The sequence below is a fragment of the Anomalospiza imberbis genome, chromosome 7 (assembly GCF_031753505.1).
Source record: "Anomalospiza imberbis isolate Cuckoo-Finch-1a 21T00152 chromosome 7, ASM3175350v1, whole genome shotgun sequence".
Lineage (NCBI taxonomy): Eukaryota > Metazoa > Chordata > Aves > Passeriformes > Viduidae > Anomalospiza > Anomalospiza imberbis.
In genome coordinates, this window is record NC_089687.1 from 11397260 (window position 1) to 11421883 (window position 24624).

General features: G+C 42.7%; 1 protein-coding gene and 1 long non-coding RNA gene across 15 annotated transcripts in view; one reads left to right on the forward strand and one right to left on the reverse strand.

Annotated features, from left to right (window-relative positions):
- The window catches only part of LOC137476935 (uncharacterized), a 280782-nt gene that overhangs the window by 141063 nt on the left and 115095 nt on the right, over nt 1–24624 (forward strand). The window lies entirely within an intron of this gene.
- The window catches only part of SLC15A2 (solute carrier family 15 member 2), an 84792-nt gene continuing 60526 nt past the window's right edge, over nt 359–24624 (reverse strand). For 11 of the 14 annotated variants that reach the window (XM_068195372.1, XM_068195371.1, XM_068195369.1 and 8 more), the window contains 15 exons: nt 23085–23167; nt 21983–22069; nt 21581–21670; nt 21198–21242; nt 18929–18961; nt 17786–17874; nt 15977–16058; nt 13914–14039; nt 13386–13550; nt 10745–10791; nt 8508–8618; nt 7338–7434; nt 4738–4884; nt 3612–3716; nt 359–2784 (listed from right to left, as the gene is read on the reverse strand). In XM_068195372.1, coding sequence (XP_068051473.1) covers nt 2608–2784; nt 3612–3716; nt 4738–4884; nt 7338–7434; nt 8508–8618; nt 10745–10791; nt 13386–13550; nt 13914–14039; nt 15977–16058; nt 17786–17874; nt 18929–18961; nt 21198–21242; nt 21581–21670; nt 21983–22069; nt 23085–23167 — 1484 coding nt within the window. In that variant the 3' untranslated portion in view covers nt 359–2607. The other 3 variants (XM_068195379.1, XM_068195376.1, XM_068195380.1) reach the window with 3 other exon arrangements.

The following is a 24624-nucleotide window of genomic DNA, read 5'->3' on the forward strand; positions in this document are numbered from 1 at the left end:
AAGTAACCAGTTCATCTCTGAGAGAAATGTGAACAGAGCCTTACAGTCCCCCAAGAAATTCCTGGGAGGGGCTGCAGGAGCAGCCCCCAGCCTCATGTTAGCACTTTTTTTTGTAGCAGGGCCTTCCTGTTCATAATCTTCCCAACTGTGAACTGCAATTTTTCCTTCCACCAGCATTATGGTGACGGTTTGGAACATGGAGATGTTTGGAAAGGGGCAATTTGGCATCAAGAGACTAAAAAGCAGATGTAGATGACATCCTAAATGTATCTTTTATGAGCTTGGAATAATTCCTTTAAATAAAGCTCAGAGTCTGTGACAGCTTCTGGTAGTGTCGCCAATAAGGAAAAAAAAAAAATCAGGAGGTTTTCAAGCATATGTAGTCCTAGAGATCTGGATACCTTCCTTTCCCTCATGCAACTTTGAACTGCTTACAGATGCTTCCCAAGGAAAGTGTTTCAATAATTTTAATTTGTCTCTACACCACATATGCCCTCGAACCCCAACATACTTTTAAATTCAAGGCTTATAAAAAATTAAATGCTCCAATAATTCTAAATTGTGTTTGTTCAGTGTTACTGGAGCCTGGCCATTCCTTCAGTTTGGGGATTTTTGTTTTGTTTGCAGTGGGTGGAGGAAGAAATGCTTTCTATTAGTGCTTCAAATTGGAAGTTGGTCAAACAGCATCACAGCAGAGTGATTCAGCAGCCTCTGAGCCGATTCACAGTGTGTTGTAAAATGGTATTAGGAAAATAACAATGCTTGGAGAAGAAAGAACCCACACAAAGAATCACAGCAGGAGAACAATACCAGAAAGAACAGAGGGGAATAATCCTCATTTGGCTTCTGAGAAGCAGGTTGGATGACCTAATTGGTGGTGTTCAATGCCCTTCATTCTGCATGGAGTTTCACGGTTCAGCTGCCTGGATCCAGCCACCACAGCTTAATAAATGTCTCTGCATGGACATAGCCACCCCAAGTGCTTCTGCGTGCACATCTGCAGCCTCTTCTCACTTATCTGATGAGACCATGGTCCCACTCTGGCACAACCCCCGATGCTACTTCACAGCAGGCAGGAGCTTATGCAGAACTAGTGGTGAAAGTCCATGCCCACTTAGGACAGGAAGCAGAGGGAGCAATCTTAGGCTGTGAGTTAAAACCAAAAAGCTGTGTTTTTTTAGTGTTACTCAAGAAAATACACACACTGGCAGCACATCAAAGGAGCTGAGGTGTCAAACTAAGTGTATTTCCTAGCACTGACCTGAACAGGAATTAAACATGTATTTTGTGATCTCCTGAATCTAAGTATCAGCAACCACCTATGGCCAATGCCAAGATGGAATAGAAAAGCATAATTTAAAATCTATTCTCTGTGAACCTGAAGATCCTATTGACAACCTTGTTTTAAATTAGGCCAGACCTGTTACAACTGTGGCCTTGAAGTGACAGAGGAAGGCAGAACTCTCTCAGGAGTTTTAGTAGATCAGCAGTGGTTGAATTACTCCTATGCAGAACATGAAATCACAGCTTCACGCAGTTGAGGAAAATCAGACAATTATATCACAATTCCAATAAAATTGCTATATCCAAAGTCTGTTAGAGACAGAAAAACAAGGAGGAAAAAGAAAAATCTCATATGCCATGGTCTCCTCTTGTAAACTAAAAAAATGGTAAAGTGCATCCTTGTAAATAACTCACTGCAGGATGCCTGGAATTTTATAGAAACTACTGCAACTTGTCTCCCAGTGGGGAATAACTGAGGCATGAGATAAGAAATCAGCCATAGCCTAACTTGCAGTGACAGGTGCTGTAAAAGGAAATGCCCAATAAAGCCTTAATGTATAGGAAGATGGCAAATAACTGTCTGGAATTCTGAAATAAGAAAGCATAAACCAATTCTCTAATCATGTCTAATCAAAGAACACCATCAGTTGCTAAAAACTTCTAGGGAAAAAATGGGAGAGGTGGTAGCATGCTTGTCTTCGTCAGCAGTGTTTTGGGAATATTTTAGCCTGCAGAATTTAATTCCCTGTTATTACTTCTGAGCCTGAAGGTGAAAATCATAAATCACAACCATTCATAACATGCAATAATGGGATGAAATACTCCTAAGGAGAGTTACATGATGAAATCCTCTGGGATTGTGTGTAACCCTTACAGTCCTTGATGATAGCATTAAAAATCCTTCTGTCGCTAACATCTATTCTTCCTTAATTCCTACAGTAGTTTTTCCTCTTTCTTCTCTCATAACATTTCCAGAGTTTTGTATCATATGGCATTCCTTCCACCCTTCCTCCCTGCTGCCCTAAATATATGTCTAAGGCAAAATCATAGGAAAGCATTCCATGCTTAAAAAGATGGGCAGGTTTTAAATTACACTGTAATTACTAATAAGGGCTTTTAATACCTGAGGAGCTTTCCCAGGAAGTTTTGCTCTGATTTCAGGACCCCCATTGTTTTTATAGAGAGCCATTTGGTGCCATTTATAAGGTGGTTACATTTTGAGTAACAAAGACTGCAATGCTCTAAAATAAAATAACACTGTCCCCACCCTTCTTTCACCTTCCCATAACTGAGTTTAAAAAAAAAATCCCAACCCATGATGTGTTAGAGCTTTGTTTTCTGAGTAACAAGACCAATCATGTTTCCTCTGCTTGAGGTCTCTCTCTTCTCTTCCTTTTCTTCTAGGTCCTCTGGATCCACACTGACATAGAAATATCCCATGATGGAGAAAATAATGCACACAGCAAAGAGGAGAACAGTGAACAAGACAAATTCAGCCCACTAGGAAAGAAAAAAGAACAGCAGGTCAGGAGACCCCAGACTCTCAGTCTGGAGGATATCTCTGCACTTTCTAGTGCTTTTTAAAGAGCTGGGTGAAAATTATTTCTAAGTTTCCAAAATGGCTCACAAGATAGAAACTTTCTCATCCTGTTTTTCTGGTAAATGCTTGTACACATAATGTAATTACAAATATGTGATACCTCTTGAAACAAAACAGATTGAGTTGGTTTCATTAAATCTTTTCTTACAAATCTGACTGGAACATATCCAGCTGGGCTTTTTGCCCACAAGATTCTTTTGGGAGAGGTAGATTCATGCTGGCCAGAAATAAGCCCCAGTTCACACCTTCATGGCATCATCCCTGAAGTTTCACTGCCTGAATTAAACTACCTCTGCACCACGACCTCCCCCTGTAAGCCTGACATCTCAGGGATGCCACAGGCAGCCTGGCAGGATTCCCCAGGCGAGACCCTTGAGGAAGAACTGAGAGCCCACTGGTCTCATTTCTAGTGAGCACTCAACGTGTGGCTGCCACTGGGCCCAGGCTGCAGGTCCAGACACAGCCAGCTTGCCTAGAGCTGAGCTCCAGCAGAGTTACCAGCACAGGTCAGGTACTTCCAGCCCCAGGGAGGGCCAGTGCTCCCCAGAGGAGCACCACTGAGGGCCCCACAGAGCAGGGGCTGGGGGACAGCTCAGAGTGAGCTGCTGTCAACTCAGGTGCAGGAGCCTGGGGCTGGGCAGAGAAGCTGTGCACCAGGACATGGCCATCCAGAAGCACCAGAAGCCTGTTGTGAAGCATGACCTCTGTTTTAAGAGCCAAATCATACCTGTGCCATTGGTGCAGCCTCAGCAACAATGAGCACAAAGGTATTCCCCACAGCCACGGTGAGCAGCCAGCCTGCCTGCAGCACCGACTTCATGCTGGCTGGAGACTGAAAAGAGGAGAAGGGCCTGATCAGTGGGAATTGCGCTGTGCCCTTCGGCCCTGCTTCACCCTCTGGAATCCTGCCCAGTGTAGGTGTCAGTGGGCTCAGCCTAGGAGGAGATGGTGGAATTGCCTCTGTGTGGAGTGGTTAATCTGTGGTTAATCTCAACATCTGCATACAAGGACCTTTCAAAACATGGACAGGAGGACACATGAAGAAGGAGGAGATGCTGTTGTTGCAGAGCTGAGTCCGGGTCATCCCCACCCTGCATCATCTGAAATGGTACCATCAGGATGTCCAAGGAGCCACACAAGCCCTGCAGCTTGGAGTCTGGTGCTATGTGGCTGTATACCTTTGGAAAAGAGACTGGATCATGCTGTTAAATTTCCTGCTGAGGACAAATTTTTCACATCCCATTACAGATCATCCCACTGCATTAATCATCCTCATTAATAAACATCTGCACCTTACTCCAGGGATAGATTTGAGCAGCTTCAGTAGCTGTTTGACCATGTAATGTCTCAGTCCTCTCTTCTCATCGACCTCCCCAGACAACAATCAAATCATCCCTTCCAGGTTCATTACCCCTTCCTCCTTTGTTACAACCTTGCATGCTTAGACCCCTTCAGTTTCTCAATTTAAAGCAGGTGCTAAGCCCTCATGCCACCTTGTAGCCCTTGAGATACCTTGCCTTTTTATCACTGAAAACACATAGCACAAAATACTTCACTAGGAGAAAACCCTGATATAAAAATATTCAGAGTTTTCCCACTAACTATCCAGTTCTGTTCTGTGTTCTCAGGCTTACCAGACAAGGATATTTCCAAGTATCATTGAGAACAGGTACCTTCAGAATATGAATTAATTTAGCTTGAGGGCACCCAGCAAGCTGTGTTACAATCCCACTTTCAGCTGAAGGACAGATAATATTGTTAGTGTCATGTCAAAGAAGTATGACAAGTCAATGACAGATGCAGAAATAAATCTTGAAGTCTATTTGTAAGGCCCTTATCTTTAAGCGGAGTACCTGAGAATAGGAGAAGGCCAGACCCGTAATGGAGAACATCACCTCCCCAGCAGATATCAATAAATATTGTGGTAACTGCCAGGCCATATGGACATTGTTGGCTTTGATGTCTTCTGACTTCCACATCTCAACAGCACCTCCAGAAATCTAGCAGGAAAATAAAGGCACACTGATTAGTTGCTGAAGATTAGATCTTTCTTAGTCTGGACAACAGCAGCAAATTTACCAAAAACCAAAGTTTTAAGCAGAGGTTGAAAAAAAGCTCTGCCTTTGAAGCAAACTATGGCTCTCAACCTGCCATTTCCAAGTCTGTTGGGAATAGGGTGACTCCTGCTGGACAAGGCAGAGAGAGCAGGATGGAAGCATTCCAGCTCATTTAGGTACCGCAAGAATTCCCTGAATCATTGCAAACCAACAAGTTGTCCTCTGTAGTGGGGCTGGGAAAAGCCTGTGAGGCTTCAGTACAGAGCCTGTGACCTGCTGCTGACCCCAAGGTCAAAAAAGGATGAGAGGGTAAGTGCTCATTGAATCCATGTGGTCACAGCTCCCATTTTATCAGCACTGTACAACTCCCCTATGATATCATTGACACCCAAACAAATTCAGCTCAGGAATGCCAAGAGTAGCAAAGACTGCTCCATATTAGATCTATTCAGATAGTTATGGAAGCTGTATTCCTAATTATTTTTGTTTCTTTTCCCAGGTGTAATTAATACTGCCTGTGATGCACAGAGGCTCAGAGGCTGAGAGAGATTTGACTAGAAGCCAGGAAAACACTAGATTGAAATGACTTCAGGCAGAATGCCCTTTGTTTAAGGAGAGTACTTGGGAAAATACAAGGGATGTTTACGAGATGTTCTTAATCACCAATCATTGCCAGGGAGGCAAATCAAGAGACTGTATTTCAGCAGGCTAAAAGGGGTGAGAGGAGTGCTGTGCATTGCTCCTTAGCCCATAAAGAAATGTCACAAGCACCATGCTGTAACTGCACACTGAGGAAGGCTGGGTAGAAGGCAGCATCCCCATGATTTAAGTTTCACAGTTCAGCTACATTAGCAGACTAATATATTGTATTCTTGGTTCTTCTATATGGCACTCCTGGCAGAGGAGCAGGACTCAGTACAAATCACTGCAATAATTAAAAGTGATCTTGGCCTCAAGCAAACTAACTCTCTACAGAAGGCAGAAACCACAGAGAGAGATGGAAAAACAGAGGATGAAAAATATTGAAGTACTAGCACAGGGTTCAGAAAGGCTGAGGCACAGAGCCACCCTGAGCAGCCAGGGCTATAGCAGGGACTTATGCAGTTAGGACCACAAGCTGGAATCCTTGGCACAGTGACATGGGACACATTTACCTCAGTTGGCTCTGTTACCAAAGGCTCTGGGGCAATTTTCTTAGTGTTATATTTTTAATGCAACTTCTCTATCTGGTTTCTCATCTGGTGAAAGAGGCTTGCAGCCATGGAAGAGGGGTCTGGCCAACATCACTTCAAGTGTATGTGTTTTATGTACATAAATCTCTGCACTCACAGATGGCAGCATCTGCTTGTTCCCTCCAGGGCTGTACATCCCACTCCAGCTACTGGAATTGGAAAAAAAAAATGCCAGGTGCTTCACAGCTATATTTTCCCCCCGACGTATTTGGACTCTTCAGACACAAACAGCTCCCATTAATTGCCCAACAGGGAGATGCTACTGCCAGGGAGTAGCTGACAACACTTTGCTCTGCTCATCACAACACAGCAGCCAAAGTCCCAGAGGGCAGCTTAGCAGTGTGTCCTGTCAGACCCAGTTTGTCTGCGTGCCTTTGTGGTGGAAAGATTTAAATGGGAACTAAGCTGACCACATTCATCTCCGTGGCTCCAGCCAGCTGGACCAGGGTTGAAGCAGTGTGTCTGAGAGGTTGGCAGGCAGGGAAAGGAATCCACGCTCTCAGCAGTGCTCAGACCCCATCAGGGCTAGCCTATTCAGAAAACTATGCCTTGACTTTACACTAGGCTCCAAAATAGCTGTACAGATAGCAAGAGGAGGAAACAGATGTACAACCTCACCAACATCCTCCCTCAAGACTTTGTCCCTCTTCCCCCTGTGCATAATTTACAAAATCTTGGAAGATCAGACTTTAGTTCAGTAAGCTAAATGTGAGGATAGAGCAGACTGTTTCTGCAATTTTTTTGAGTGTGAGGCACCACCAGGTACAATATTTTAAAGACCACAAGCAGAGTCAGCTCTTGGCAGGTGGTAATAATGCTTTGCAGTGCTCTGGGTCAATGTTAACTGCTCAAGGATGGCATGAGACCAGCACAAACCACAGATCACATGATTTTCTGTGGAGGATTTCTATCAAGGAAAAGATTTTATTTCTTTTTAACCCATGCAATCTGACACGATTACAGTGTAAGGTGGAACAAATACACACGCACCTTGCTTACATAGATACCAAAACTTTTTACTATCCCTTTGATTACAGACTGCCTTCAGATGGCTACTGCCCAGGGATCAGAGAGTGGACAAAGCAAGTGAGAGCCAACAACACAGCAACAAAAGCACTACCAGAGAGTAGAACAGGAGTGTGTTACCATCATAGGTACACTTACATTAGTTATCACAACGGTGTATGAGGCACCAAAGTCAAGCAGCCCCAGCTCCAGGGGGAACTCTCCTGTTTCAGTTATGCATTTTCCATTATTATATCTAGATAAAAGGATGAAGGACAGTATTTCCCAGTTAGTTCCACAAACAAAGAACACAGAGCAGAGCTATCAAACATGCCCCTGAAATGGAGCAGGGAGGATGCAAAATGTAAAGATGCAGTAGCATTTACATCAGACAATCACTGGAGTTCTTGCTATCTTATCCTTCCAGAAGCACTTAGTCACTGACTGGAATTTACGTAATGACCCAGGCCACTGCTAACATTTTTTAATGGTTTATGCTTTTTCTTAGTGCTGATATAATTTTTTTTCTCCCCTTAGGTCTATTTTCCTCCCAAATTTTGCTGCATTTCTTCAGGAAATACAGGCCATACAAGTAGTCAACAGGAACACAGAGATGTGGACCCAGAAGCAACTTTGTTTCCTTTCAATAGAGCAAATTAGCCTTCATATTTGTTCTTCTGATTTTGGATGTGTGAGATGGCACAGAGGCTCAGTTGCATTGCCACAATGGCTGCATCCTACTAAATTGCAGCAATAAATATTTTGGATGGAGCTGATGCAGAGAAAAGCCATGAAGCCTGTTTTGAAACATTGGAAATGCTAGAAATACCCTACAAGAGCCAACTCCAGTGCTGCCAAACCATGGCCATATGGAGCCCCTGTCTAACAAGCCCAGCCTGCAAAGCCATGTAATGCCACTTGATTTTACCAGCCCACATACTAACACTTGGTAGCATGGAATATGAACTGGCCTTTCCCTGAGAGCACCCTGACACCAGGAGCTTGGGCCTGAGAGAGCAACAAAATAAAGCAGGCACTAAATGGCAGAGGACACTTTACCATGTCCCACCTTACTCCACTGGCACAGGAATGGCCAATCTCTTCCCTCCAAGCCCCCACATAATGTGAATAAAAACTTCTGCACACACATGAGTGGCCTGGAGCACCTGCTCTGCACTGAGTTGATAATCCTGCTTTTTACAAACATCTGCCCCCACAACCACATGCCAAGAAAATAGCAATGCAGGTTTGCTACTAGGCTGAGAAAAGTCTCTCTGTACCCAAGGAAATGTCTCAGCAAGGACCTTCAGCTCAGGAAGAGAGACTTACATGTCCCTCTCCAGCAGTGAGTACTCAGAAGCACTGTAGTTTTTCTGAACAGCAATGAACCTTTTGCTATTGATGGTGAGGTTGACATCTTGGCTCAAACCATTAATGAATCTGCAAAGAAACCATATTTCATTGACCTGTCACACAGGGCAGAAGAAGCATAATTGCAGCCACTTTAGAAGTTTGCATACTCTCTCAAAGCATTCTGTAATTCCAAAAGTTTATGAGAGTCTCTTCCGGAAGTTACTAAAATATTTGTCTGATTCATTGCCTAGTTCTTCAATACAAGCTTATTTTCCCTCTTGCATAATTTTACCCTCTTACTCTCTTTTCTATGAAAAGTGACCCTCACTTTTTGTGGTCTAGAACCTCCTGGCAATCCAATCTCAGAGACCAACAAAGATTGCAGCAAATTCTGAGAAGGTCATAAAGATGATCAGAGGGCTGGGACACCTCTCCTGTGAAGACAGGGTGAGAGAGTTGGAGCTGTTCAGCCTGGAGAAGAGAAAGCTCCAGGGAGACCTAAGAGCACCTTCCAGTATCTGAACAGGTCCTACAAGAGAGCTGGAGAGGGACTTCTTACAAGGGTAGGGAGTTATAGGACAAGGGGGAATGCCTTTGAACTGAAAGAGGGTTAAATCATGTTAGATCTTAGGAAGAATCTCTTCATTATGAAGGTGGTGAGGCACTGCAACAGGTTGCCCAAAAAAGTTGTGCACGCTTCATCCCTGGAAATGTACAAGGCCAGGTTGGATCGGGCTTTGAGCAACCTGGTCTAGTGGGAGGTGTCCCTGTTCATGGCAGGGGTGTTGGTACGAGGTGATCTCAAGGTCCCTTCCAACCCAGACCATTCTATGACACTATGGTGACTGTTCCATGGCTGTGTGAGGGGACAGAGTGTCAGCCTACCACAGGAAACTCTGAAGCTGTGCATCCTGATGAGCAGGTGCATCATGCTGGCGCAGAGTTTCTACCAGTGGCAAGGAGTTTTCTAGCACAATAAGATATCTTCATCAAAACTGAAACTTATATGGGAACAGTTTGTTTGGTGTTTTTTCATAGACAAAAGACACTTTCCTTCTGGCAATTCAAAAATTGATAGTAAAATGAAACACTTTTCATTTGACCTATGTTTTAAGATATTTTGGTTTTCAGTTCTTTAAATGGGGGGGAAATCCCTGAAGTTAGTTAAGTGCTTAACCAAAGTAAATTTTAGTGCAAAAATAGTTTCTTCCTAGTGAAACTTCTTTACAAATTCTTAAATGGAAAGTCTGGGGATTTTTTCAAAATTCTCCACAAGAAAATATAAAAAAATATCTGACTAAATCAAGTCAATCAAGTTTAGTCAGTAAAAACCTTCACAAGTACAGGGCTATGAAGAGATACTGCTCTCCTACTTTGTTTATACAGGCTTTCAGATAAAGGAGTTGGACACTGGTTTTAAGGTTTGTTTTGTTTGGTTGATTTTTTGGGTTTTATTTTGTGGTGGGTTCATTTTGTTGTTTTGTTTTTTTTCTAATTTCACCTTGTCCAAATCCCCTTGAAAGTCTATCTGGAATCCTGTTTTGGGGGGAGGGCTGGGGGTTTTTTGGGTTTTGTTTGTTTGTTCTTGTTTTGGTGGTTTGTTTTGTTTTTTGTTTTTTTTTTTGGTGGTTTTTTTTTTTTTTGTTCGTTTGTTTTGGTTTTTTTTGTTGCAAGTTTGCATCTTCTGCACCTCAGCAGCCAGCACAAACCAGAACAGGAGTGTTTATGGACTAAATGGAGTAGCTTAAATTAGGAAGAGTGGACTAAGCAGAGCCCAATGCCCAGCTGAATTGTTTATGAGGATGTAAAATTGTTGCTGCATTCAATTTAGTAGACACTTGCACATGAATTTGGATGAATGTTATGGGTTGGCCAATTTGCAAAGGACATAGCAACAGCTCCTGTCCAAATTGCTGCTTCCCTTTCATCAGTGAGATGAATTTGCCACTTTTCCAAGGAAGGAACTCTTTTATGTTGCCATCACAGCCCAGACTATCCTAGGCAGTGAGCAGCAATAGTTCTTAGCTCTGCATGGCATGTGTGGGAGGTGACACTCTGTCGAGCCTCCACAGCTGACACCCAAGTCTTGCATGAGAAGTGTGGACTAGGTTCCAACCCGGGAACATCTGGGCTGTGTTACATACAGATGCATTAGACAAAAGCACTTTCCCCCAGCCAACCACCGCCAAATCCTCAAAAAAAGCCATTCCTACCTAACAGCTGCCAAACCATTTTCTGGCTTTGCTTCCAAGTCTGTAATCTAAAGAGAGGAAGGAAAAAAACATCAAACATATTTATTAATGCTGCCTTACAATGTGTGGCAGACAATAGTGGTGTCTGCAGAGTTACACATATGCTGCAAAGCCAGTAGAAATCAACTGGACTCTCACATAAGCTTTACATCAGGCCACAGCTGGGGAGCCCTGGTACAATGAAGCCAATGGCAAAATTTCATCCCCTCCAAGGGCTTAAGATGAGATCATACCTTTTCTCCTCATCTTTCTGTAACAAAGGCTACTGGGTTTCAGCCAGTCACCCTTCTATTGAGGCATGTAACACTCCCCCCAAAAAAAAGTATTTTTCTTGATATTGAGATGGCAAGAGAGCATTATCATCTTTTAGTGACTAGTTACAATTAAACTTGAGCACCTTACTCCTACAAAATCTACAAATGCCTAACTTTCAGACCCTGATTCTTGTCATATTCATAGACTTCACAGAAGTCTAAAGGCGAGAGGAACTGCTAGGTTACTATACTGTTGATCATGCATCACTCATGCTTTCCCTTATCCTCAATACTCAAGAGATTAAACTGTTGTAATGTGCAGGCAGAAAGCAGGAGAAACCAAGATGCTTGTGTGTGCTCAGCAATGGCCATGTGGATGGACACACTGGGGAGTGAGAGACTCTCCTGGAGACCACAGCTAGAACAGCAGCTAGACAGATAATCAACATTCATTGGAGAAACCTGTTTGGTGTATGATGCTGAAAAAACACAGTTAAGACACAGCCCTGCCCTGGAGGTTGTATGTCACAAAAAAAGAATACAAAGCAAAGCTCTTGGCTGGTAGAAATCCAGAGCTGTGCCATGTCCACTGAAGATGGCAGGGCAATTTCAACTTGCACTGCCCACAGCCGGCAGCCAGTCAAGCCAAAAGGGACTTTAGAAACTGGCTCTCTCTCAAAATTTTCTGGCCCTTTCTCCACACTTTTTTCTCTGATGCAAAAACTCTGATGAGTTTCTGAGACCAAGGATCCAGAATTTCAGTGTATCTATTAATGTCTATTGTACTTCAGAGTAATATGCTACCCACAAATAACATATGCCCTAAATAATAAATAGCCACAGTGAACAATAAATGTCAGAGCAATAAATAATAAATGCCAACATCATTTTTTTTTCCATGGGAGACACACGGGGATGAATACTGTAGTTCGTTGCAGACAGACCAGCCAAATTATTACTCGTTTTCACTGATGATCCCCAGAGCTCTCAAATTCATTTCCTGCCTACTCAACAGCCCACAAAGGAGAAGAAACCAATTTCAGATATGATCCTTCCAGGAAAGCACTCCCACCTGAGTGAGTGAGCCAAACCCAGCAGTGAGGGAGGTAACTCGAGGGTGAGCCCTGCAACACAGCAGTGATGCTGGCACTGCTTTCCTTGTGTTGCAACGCTGGAGAAGTATCATTTACCATGCTGTCTTCCACATCTCCCTTATCTAGAGCTGTGAATGACAGGTCAATAGCATCACCCAACAGCACAGATGTTTCCCAGCACATGAGAGCCTGCCTGTGCCAGGGTGGGCATTAATTTAAGCAGAGTCTAGACAGCTGGGGCAGCATAGATGTACTGGAGCTCTGAGATTGCTGTGCTCCAAGCCTGTTGCAAGCTTTTGCTTCTTGAGGACTGTATGAAAATCACAAGTATCCATTTCTTAAGGAAACAGCACACAGCTTTCAGGGTCACAGAGAAACTTAACTTTGTGTGATACTGAGCTCCAGACTCCAAACCATAAAGTTTGATCATCAGCAAAGAACCTTGATGCTATGACAAAATAAATTCTTTAAATTAATTTCAAAAAAGTTATATGGTTTCTGCTATATAATATTGAATGCTTGGTGTGGCTACCCTGCAAGGTAAAACGCTCAGGAACTGCAAAGAGAATGGATATTTTAGCATGAGGACAGATTCTTATGGCATTTACACACCTGCCACAATGTGCAATAACACCATGAATTTCAAGGGAGCTTCTTAGGATACAGCTACTCATAAAAGATATCAGAATCTGCCCTACACATCCCATATGCCCCTCTCTGATTGCTGCAGAAATACACAAAAGTCCAAATACAGCCAGCTCTGCTGCAGAGCCTGAAATGAGCTTAATTATTTATTCTGTTCAGCAAAACAAATGGGCCTTCTGTGCTTTTTCACTAAACATTTGCAATAACTAATTCCAGAATCATTCCTCTGATGCTTTTATTCCATGGCCAGCCCTAGAGCCTCTTTAACATCTTTGCTTTATAGAGCCATCTTTGGGGGAAAACCCCTGGCTCTGTTTCCCCAGCTTTCTCCAGCTCTGCTGCCTAGCAGGCATGACTCTGCTCTCCCACTGCAGCACTCAGTGGATTAAAGTGTGCCCAGAAACTCTCAGATGCCACAACGCCTCTATTAATCAACCAGCAGAAATGTGTACAGATCCAGTGCCTCTAGCTAAGAAATGAAGTTTAGAGCATCTGAGAGCAATCAGACAGACATTGCAACTGAGCAAATGAATTAATGAGCCTATTACCCCATTGTAGCATCACAGCCATTGAATTAATACTGTATTTACACTTCACTCCCACACTCACTAAGCGGCTTGATAGGCTTCCTTCTGCCTCAAAAACAATTAAGCTGTATACTGATTTTTCCTTCACGGTGTAGTTAAAAGCAAGAGTCAATCCTTGATGTTGCAGGGTGAAGTGAAGGCTCTGTTGCTCTCCATTCAATATTAATTTTGAGTATGCAGCTGGGTTCTGTGGAAGAAAATAAATTTGGTTACACTTTCTTCAGATAAGAAAGGATTTGTATTTTCCTACCAGGTGTAACACTATCCCCTCTTTAAGGGAGACTGTAATCCTGTTATCCTTTATTCCTAATTACAGGTGAATGTAAGGTGCATCCTTTGCCAGGGAAATTCTTCTCCAAATGTTCAATTTCTGTTTCATATAACAGAGATACTATGCTTCATTTGTAAAGCTATTCCCATGCACTTCTGAGGTGATGGAGCAGAACAAGCTTTTGCATCTGTGGGCTATATTAGAAAATGCCTGAAAAAATCTCCATCCTTTCTTCAATGACATGCAAGTCAAGCCTTTCAGTCCCAAATATATGCTTACCTGAAAAGGCTCCACAGGCTGCTGAAATAGGTCCTTGTCTTGGATTGTCACTTGAATAGGGTTCTTGGCCAAATTCAGGACCCGAATTAAACTTTCTTTTGGGACAAGTCGAGGCATATCGGTTTCCTAATTAAAGTAAAAGGCTTTAAGTGCCACCTGTATACCTTATTAGCACTTTAATATCTCTTCATTTTTAGCCATAATAGTCTTCCTCTCTGTAATGACACTTTTCCATCCCTTCCTCAACAGAAGTTGCACTCAGAGAAAACTGAACATAAATCATTTTTAGGGAGGTTTCCTCACAGTAGCTCAATGAGCAACCCATCATTCCTCCCAAAAATTGCTCTTCACACCACTAAATGTACAGACTACACACCTACTGAAGAGGTAGAACAATGTCACAGCTTTCATTATACAGCTCCCTCATGCCTGGATTTAACCAACTGCCACATCAGAATGGAAAATTAGCTTTCAAAAGCAGTGATCAGAATAATTATTTCCCACTGCAGTCAGTGACCAGGGAAAGAATCAGACCAGAAGACAAGTAGTTTTGAAAATCCTAGTCCAGCTTTATGTCTGTAATCAGTACTTTTACATTACTGGACACCATGCTATCTCTACAGCTGACTGTATAGATATTATTCTTTGTTTTCTGAGACAGGTAAGCTGATGCCTCCAGCACTAAGGTATCTCCTTCTGTCAGGAATCATTTCCTAGAAAGAGTACATCAATCAGTGTCAGCCTTGTACTACCTGCAGAGCTAATATTTTTTTTTAACTTCTCTTTTTTTCTTGTTTTATTTTCAAGTAGCTGCTAGCAATACTGCAGAGTTATTTATTTTTTTCTATCTTATCTGATAATTTGGGTATTGCAGGCAGGGCATTTTGAACCTAACTGGGTGGGGAGACACACTGCCAAAGAAGTCAGAATGAGCTGATTTCCCTGTATCCATATGCTGCTCTGGACCAACAGGCCTGCTAATATTATCCAGCACATTCCATTACTGTAGCTTTTCAATTCTGCTACCCACAGCCAAGTGAAGGTGGACCATCTTATCCTCCTCTTTGTTACATCTTAAAATGGCCTTTAGAGTAAAATTTTCATGCACAGGCAGGGGGGAACCTCTAACTCCCCTTGCCTCTGCCCAGAGGAGTCACCCACAGCCAGAGCAAACTATGGTGCTTGGCCAGAGATTCTGGTGGTGGCAATGAGAGCATTTCTTTGCTCACATAAAGAGATCAGAAAAAAGACCTGAACCCACACAGTCTCTTTTCAGTGGGAGGCTCGTTAGGGGATTCACCTGAGTAACCGGCAGATGTTAATCCAGGCCTGTGAGCCAGCCACTCTAACAGAACGTTTGAAGTATACATAGAAGCTTTAAAAATTAATCCTATAGTAACTTTTGTGAGACAAAGGTCAGCCAAAGTCTACACAATGCTGGTCATGAGCCAGAAACAAACAGTACAAATCTGCAGGAGCTAACATGGAATTTATAAGAGATGTGCTGCCATCCTCTCTGGGGTGCCTGGCAGTCCCTGATGCCTGTGTCAGCATTCACTCGCCTCCCCAGAGAAACAATGTGGCTTGTAAAAAAACCATCCCCATCAAAAAGCAGGAAAGTAATTAAATTTTAAAATTTTAAAACAATTAAATAAAAATCCTGAAACAACCATACACACATAAAAGACCCAAAACAGAAAACTATAGGCAAGCTACAGCAAGAAATAGGAGAGAGAACAGACTACCTTTTGGAAATTAATCACTAGCATTAACTAGATGTCTGTCAAGCACTTTGACGATGGAAATCTAGAATATAGACCAATACAGGTGACCAGCACAGCAAAACTGCAAAGACTAGAAAGAAAGACATAGGGACAGAGAGAGGGAAAAGTAGACAAGGTAAGAATTATCATTAGCAACTGGATCAGTATGCTTAATTGTAAAGAAAACGTTACAAATTTTGATCAAGGAGCAGAATGGCTTAAAGGACTATCTACCAGACATCACTAATAACATTCCATGGAAAGAAAGTATTTCTGAGGAATGCCTTGTGCTTTACTTACATTTATTTTGACTTCTATAACAGCTGCAAGTCCAAATGCCAGCCCTGCAAGGATCATACCTGTTGCCATTTTCCTAATAGGTCTATGGAGCAAATGAAAGAGGTGCCATTAAGGAAAAAAAAGTAATTTAAACTATAGAATACCACTCCTCAGAGCCAAAGATGTGCCAAAACCATGTAATAAACTGTCCAACAGGTGGCACTCAGGATGACAGGCTGTTTAAATTACCAATCTCTTAACTTAAAACTATTTTATTATTCTGCATGAGGCCAGCACTGAGGCCAATTAAAATTGATATGCCGTGAAAAGAAGTTCTTTCCTTTCAAGTTTCATATTATCTTTTTCCTAGCTCTTCTAGTGGGAATAGCTCATGACATTATGTTAATCCATGATGTTGGAAGGAGCACCAGAAATTATGTATCTTCAAGTCCCTTTTGGGAAAGGCAAAAGAAAAGTAACATTCTATTTAGCAGTGGGAATGAGGAATAGAAAAATGTGTAGTTTATGTCATAATTGTTTCTGACCATCTGGGGCATCATTCTGCATTATTTCTCACGCCAATATATTTACATTTCTAGAAAATAAAGAGCTTTCTTCTGAACTCAAGGCAAAGCTAGTGCAACTTTACCAGAATTACATGAGAAAATCTGATATAAATCAGAATAATACATGTCCAGAACAGCAGATTCAAACTGAGTATTGAGTTGTTGAGATTTGAGACAAATCTGGTTCTAGATTCAGTGATCTCCACTCTTTGTAATGGCCTTTAGTCCTGTCATTCAATCTCGGTTGGTGCTTGAGTTTGTGCTGCTGGGTGCATTACTCTGTGAGCTGGTCATCAGGCAGGAAGTTTTCTGCCAAGTCAAGGCACAGTCCAGGCCATGGGCTCACAATGGTATCAGGGAGAAGCACAGCCTCTGATGTGTATGCTCCAAAAGGAGCACCACTGCAGGGCTGGACAATATTTTTGATGTGTCTTCAGGTGCAAGCAATTCAGCACAGTGGGAAAGGACCAGCAGGGTAAAGGGGAAGGGTTCTGAGGCACCTGCCACCCCCATTTTATGTGGTTTTGTCTGTCCAGCATTTTAGTTTGGATTAGGAACACGCTTTTTAAGCCAATCACCCCACTCATTACCCTTTCCCATGCTATGGTTCACATGCAGAAGTGGTGCTGGGGCATAGAAACTTGTCTCCTTTCAGTTGAAATTCCACTGACAAAGGCACTCCAAGAGTGCACATAATGTACTTCCACTGCTACAGGGCACCAGTCCACAGAGGCAGAATACAGATACTCTGAAGTTAATTCACACAAAATGCATAAAGTGGGTCTCAAACAACCTGAGGTCTGTTCCTATTACACTGCACTTTTTGCTAACATAGACTAAGGATAAAATGCTTGGTTCATATAGAAATCTCCTTATGCTTTCACTGGTTCAGATCCTAGACAGCACGGGACCATGAATTTGGTCTCATGGGGACTTTTCAGGGAGGGAATTATTTAGGCATGACCTGGGAAACAACGTGGAAAACATGTTGATCAAATTCAAAGTGAGACTACTCTATCTACTTTTAGAAAAAAATCTGTACAGAGCAGAATCCAACATCACTGTTTTACCCTCTGGCATTTCCATGAGGAAATGAGTCACTTCCTTCTGTGGAAGAGGGTGATGCTGCCTCTTGGGACTGAGGTATACTCAAGTATTGGGAAAGGTGAATGGAAATTTGTGTTTCTCTTCTTTAAAAGCTATTCTGTACACTTACAGCAAAAGAAAAAGCCCAGATGCATCTGCATTGTCCCCAAGTACTTACGTGAAATTCAGTTTGCACATGCTTATCAGGGGGTAGAGCCCAAGGTCAAAAATTGGGATGAAGACAAGAATAAGAAGTGGGTTTAAGAACTGCAATACAAAAGAATGGGAGTTCAGTGGCTAGAAAGCAACTTTTAGTAATTAAACCTATAAAGCACTGTCCTCCAGAAATAATTCCATTACAGAAGGGACATGGACAAACACTTAAAACCTCCTTTTAAAATATAATCACAGTTTGCTCTTAACAGCTTCTGCTATTTAGTTTTCACAGGCATAAATACATTTTGTTCATATCCTCCCATCCAAGAGGCAAGCAAGCATCACTGGCCCAGTTTCCCTGGAGAGAGAACTGAAACATGATGTTTTTAAAGAGTACAAACCCCACTGACAATAGAGACAGGTGACCTTTGGTGCTGTGGTGGGACTTTACAACAAATCAGCAACAATGGAAACATCTTGGGACTTCAGCAAAATCCCAGAGGAACAGGCACTATTCTGTGAGACTGGCAATTTCTCACACTTCAACACAACCAAGTAATCCCCCAAGAACAAAATTTCTCCTGATAGGGGCACAGCTTGTCTGCCAGCCAGAAGTGGCAAAGCAAGAAAATAGAGAGCAATGAAGAACAAGCAGGGAAAAATGTTGTTTCAGTACCAAAGGAAGATTTCAGGGAACAGAACAGCTTTGAATTTCTCCAGAGCTATTCACCATAACTCTGACAACATAGCACCATCTTGCTCTCATGTTTTCATCTACCCTGCAGAAAGGGAGGAACCAAACATATTTCAAGAACTATGTTAATCCCAGGACAGGATATCCTGTTAAAAGGAGATACAGGTTGTATTCTCTACATGCCAGCACTAGTTCAAGAACTACTATGGTGGCATGTTACCCCACACCTCTGCACTGTTCTGCAGGAGTCAACTTCTGCATTAGGATGTCCCTGGGGTCTTCTGAAGCCCAAGCTTGCAAAACAGCCTGTGAACAATAAGGCAGAGGCCACACCACACCATCCAGCAGGAGCAATGCTATTACCTTGAAAAGGAGCAGAGAATGGCCACTGGTCCCATGAGAAAAATATAAATGAGAGAAAAGAAGAAGATACATTCTAAGTGTTATTTCCTACCCTGTAATATATTTTACCTGCATTTGGTCAGGCTGAAGGACATATATTCCCTGAAATAAAGAGATATTCCAAGTGATTCATAAACACTATAACATATCAGTGCATATGGTAAATAAGTAATCAGTCCCAGAGAGGTTTTTGCAGCTAAGGTGGTTTCCTCAAATGCTTTATGTTGGCTTTAGCAGCTGATATTGCGCTCTTGACACTTTTTGTCTAAGGACACTGTTTAATAAGATCATTTTGCAGAAGGAAGCTGCACTCAATCCTTGATATTTGGCAGCTGTGACCCAGCTCGTGACAAGTACTGAGGCTCATCTTTCAGGCTGGCTGAGCCATGAACCAGTTGAGTGGAGAAGGATGAGGGTGTTAGTTTCCAAGCTGGGAAGCAGGCTTAGAGCTTCTTCTGTCCCTGCTTCTATGATGTGAAAAGTCCCAGTCCTATAAGTGAATATTCCCAAGCTTCAGGACCCTGGGAACTCTGTTGGCATTTCTCCCATGTTCCCAAAAGGATAATAAAAGACCATCCTTGAGCCAGTGGGCTGCACAAATACCTCTTTCCTCCCCCCATCTGCATCTAACAGGCTTTGGACAACTGCAGCTTCTTGGTTTGAGCCAAGAGTCCTCAAGTCTATAAGAGGTGCCTCACACTTGCATCACTACCCCAGCTCACACAAACGGGCACAGTCAACATGAATGGATGGATGGAGGGATCCCAGACTCCAAAAGGAACCATGGACCTGTCTCCAGGGAGGGACTGGTGGTTTTCTGAACTCCATTAAATGCTTTCCATTTGAAATTAAGATGAAGAAGATGGGGAGGGCAGGGGGTTCAGGGGCGGGGGGGTGGGGGAAGGTGGGGGAAGGAAGGGTGCAGAAGGCAAGAAATTAGGAAGGAAATAACGTATTTCCAAGAAAATGCTGGGGGAGGGGGGTGTCTTCTGTCTGCCAGTCCTGTCCTGAGCTGAGTCTAGACTGGCTGCCTGTCTCTGCCCACAGCTGCCTCTTGGGAGAGTGGAAAAATACCAGGCAAATACCCCCTCCTGCTACTTTGCACACACTATAGAAATGTGCCATTAGGAAATGAGCCTTCAAATACTTCATCTGACACTAAATCATTCCGTTTGACTCCAGACTTCCTAGCTGAGCCCTTGTCCACTGAACAGAAAGTCAGAGAGTATTATGAACATGAACTCCAACAAGCCTAAGGGTGGCATCACTCTGATGTTGCAGTTAATTTTCACCTTCTTGAGGTGGAGCAGCTCATGAGGGGAGAGCAGAGGACACTGAAACAAAAGCCAAGGAGCTATCCAAGTTGGTGTGACAAAATAAAAGCCTTGAATCTATCTTTCCTAACCTGGGAGAGTCCAGTAGTGACACCTGGTGATATTTAGCTCTCCTGCTAATGGATCACTAAGTGCATGTGAGCGAAATACCAGAAAACAAATGTTTTAGATATACATCACATAGACAACATGGACTTTGTTCTGTCTTTCTGAGGTGGATAAATATTACCCGAAGTGTAGTCTTTTTCATGCCTCATTGGAACTAATTAAGCCTAATGATTATCACATATTGAGAGCCCAATTTTTAACAGGAGTGACATAGAAGGTCTCAAATCTGTGGCTTTAAGACAATTTTAAACTGGAAAATGGACACATACAATCCTAGATTTTGATGTGAGCATCTGCAGTCAAGATCTAGATGGTCTGTTAAAACATATATGTCTGAAAAACAGCCCAGTGTGGGGACACCTGCAGGCAGATAGCTGATCTACATTTATCTGCTACTGTAGCCTGCACCATTTGCCATTCACACCTTTGAAGAACTTTATGGAACATAGCTAATTAATCCCTATCACATTTTTATCCTATACACAAGATTCCTGCTGATTTTAAGAGACTCCATTAATGTATCACCAAGTGATCCAGTGCAGAAATGTACAACAGCTCTAGTCACACCTTGAAAGGGCTGACTTGTTTGTCTTCCATGGGGGCAGCAGGCTAAAAATCCTACCTGCCCTAGGTCACAGGGCCACTGGCTGTCAGCAGGTCAGCACCCCTGACCTTGCAGGCTGCTGATGGCTCCCCAGTCCTCACTTCTAGCTGAGATGAGCTGTGATGAACTGAACATGGCTGCATGAACAGAGCCTCTGGCTTCTAATCACCAAAAGTGAGACTCACCCAGATTCACCAAGCAGACGCTCTTAGTACTGCAAGACTCCGGTTAATAAGCAAGAGCAGGGATGTTACTACTAGTCTTACCAGCCCTGATGACATTAAGTACTTACAAAATCAGCATTCATTTTTGTGGCTTGCAAAGTCCACCTGGATCCCTAAAGAGAAAAAAGACAGTGGTGAAACCTTCAAGATGTTCTATGGGACTAAAAAACACAGGGACAGAGAAGATGACAGTGATGGAGGTCTTATTTCCCATCTATTCCTTCCCTTCCCTGTAACACCTGTCATTAGGCAGGGCACATTCTCCCCTTTCATTCTCCTGTGCCAGACACCTGGCAGGACTCTGAAGGGCTGACCAGCAGTGATGGTGGAAGGCTCTGGACACTTGGTAGGAGTGTGGCCCACTGTGTCCCCAGGATGCTTTGGCGTTACCCCAAAAGAACAGAGGTGCCAACCAAGGCTGGCAGGCAGAGCTGTACCCACTGTACTGTACCTGCTGATCAAACAGGGCCCAGAACATTGGCAGTGGTATGAAGAGGAAGAGAACACGAGTCACCATTTTAACCTCCCCAATCAGTTGTTTCTAAAAGGGAACAGGCAAAAAGGTAAGGTAGGGGTGGAAAGCCAACAGGTGATTCAAGCCACAAAGTATAAGTCCTATTTCTTTCTGCATGGCAGATCATTGCACTTCGTTGTGACATTGGATATGTTTGCTTTTCTACATTTCAGTGCAGCACCTAAACTGTCCATTAAGGGTCAGGAGAGTACAGATGTGGGAAGGGACAGGAAAATGCATGTGAGGAACGGTGTGGCCGGACCAGTCTTACTGTCTCCCCTGTCTGTCTGCCCATCTTCCCCTTCCCACTCCAAACCTACCAGGTAGACCATCACTTACTGAATATTTTTCTGAAGCCCAGTCCAGCCAGTGATCTCTCTTTGGAATCTCACGAGAGCGGTTTTTCAGCCGGTTTTTAATAGCAAACTAGGGAGAAAAACGGGTGAGTAACTCACTCATGGAAATAACATATTTCCATGTACCTGCCCTTGTCACATTCCCAACTCAAGGCTACCTTCCCCATCTACAAATATAAGTAGTGCCAAAACATTGAGGGGGGTGGGTTGCTGGATACCTCTAAAATCTCACATTGGATGCTTTATGATGAATTGTCTGCAGGGAAGTTTCTATGACACCGGTTGATTAAAGGTATGATGAGGGAATGAATCATAGAATCACTGAATCTTAGAATATCCTGAATTGGAAGAGACCCACAAGGGTCACTGAAGTCCAGCTCCTGGTCTGTTTTTGCTGTGTGCTCCAGTCACTGAACACACTGAGCCACACTGTCAAAAAAAGTGGCAGACTTCACTTAGAAATCCTGTCTTTAAGATCCCACCTGTTTCCCCAAGGTAAATTTGGCACTAGGATTGACCTAGATAAAGAGAAAACATCTGCTGTTAGCAACAGCTTCCTGAAATAGAAACATCATTATCCACCTAATAATAAGAGAGTATTTTTCACATAATGTATTCAGCTCACACACCATGAAAAACAATTTATAAGGCTCTAATGCAACTTCAGCAAGTGTCTCTTGCATTTACACAAACATGCTGAATGTCCATAATATGAATGTGTGCCATTACTGTCTGCTGAACTGATAAAGTTCAGAAAAATTATTCAACTGAAAAAAATGGAGTAATATCTGATACTTTCTGAGTTTCTGAATTTTTCATTCAGTTCAGTTTCCACCAGCATCTGCCACTTGTGGTTCTACTACGTGGACATCAACTGAACAGTTCATGGAGCTAAGAGAAAACAATTGAAATGCTGAAAGAATAAACTAGGACCTAAATGTTTTTCTTATTCCTTACAGCTCATCAGCAAGACATCCCAAAGCAGCATAGAGAAGAACTCCAAAAGTCACCTCCCATTTCCCTTTGCACTTTTGTGTCCTGCAACCTCAGACTCATGCATGAAAAAGAAAATTACACACACTTACACCGATGCATTTGCACACTTCCAGCAAGACATTTCCTTGTGGTGGTGTTTTTCTGTATAGTCCACTTCCAGCAATGAACACAACTGAAAAAATATTAATATCCAAATGGGGATTCAAATGGCTAAAGCTCAATCCTGCACTGGCTTCTGGGAAGGATCCCCCACCCCTGTATTCAACAGAAATGCTCTGCCCTCGGGGCACACAGGATTGCACTTCTAACTAAATAAAAATAAAAGAGTTCTTTAATGCCTACAGATGGAAGAAAATGCAACATCCTAGAAGAGGCAGTGTGATCCCTAGAAAGTCACTGTTGTAATATCTGTTCTGGCACAACAGGCACCTCCACATCTGATTCACTCTAAGAACCTTGAAAATCTCTAAGAATCTTTGAAAATTTACTTTGTCTGTACTTTTTGTAGGCTAAACTTATAGTACAATCCATATTGAATTGCTGAACCTGCTGTTGGAAATCAACCCTCACCCACTGGAAACCTGTGAGGATTAATCCAGATACAACACAGGCTCTGTGCATTTGCATCTTACACACATTTCAATGGAAACTGCCCAAAGATCCCTGCATCACACAGAGACATTAACAGAAATTACCTCCATTTATGGTTTCCACAAAGGGATATGCAATTTAAGATACTGTTTTATCTTGGGTTTCTCCCTCAAAGCACAAAGAATATCAGAATGAGACTGCAAAATCCTGTCAGAGATGGAGTTATCTGATTATGTATCATTTATCCTGCTCTCTAAGAGTCTTCGAGGACACTGGAATTCCAAAGAGATCAGCAGGGAGAAGCACCTTAAGCATGAAATCCATATACTGAGCATGAAATCCATATAATAATAATAATAATAACAACCTGAACTTTTAAAACTAACCCAATTATCTGGGTCAGTCCACAGGCAGTGGAGAAGAGCAGGTACTTCCGTCCTAACACAGGAGGCCTGAGACACTGCAGGGAACTCACCTTTGCTTTTATCTGACTATGAAGACCTTTAGCATCCAGGTTTGACTTGTAGAACTTGAGAGACCTCTGAAATCAGTTTAGGTGAGTAGCACTTTGCATTTGTGCAAAGTCACCCAGAGTGGGTAGCTGCACTACCTCATTTTTAGCATCCCCCTGTGAAGATGTTGGTGTTTTTAAAAACGTGATTCATTAGGTTTGCTGAAATACCTTTTGGTGATGCCATTGCCTCCTTTGCAAGCTGAGTTCCTGCATTAGGTTTAGCATTTGGAATTAAATTGTATCAATCTACCCCATCCTTCAGAAATCCTAGCAGCCCAGAAAATCTCACTCTAAATCTGCCTCTAAATCTATCCTTGCTTGCCATCAACGCAGGGAAAGGGTCAGTCAGGGCCAAAAGGGTATTTTCTCCAGTTCTGCATGCTACTCACATAGTCAAATATATCACTTCCCAGAGCATTTCAGCATGTTACAAAAGAACAGAGAGCTGCTTTGCCAGACAGGACGTGGAATCTGGCAGCAGGACACTAGCTAAAAACACATTTCCACCAATGCCCTCTCTGAAA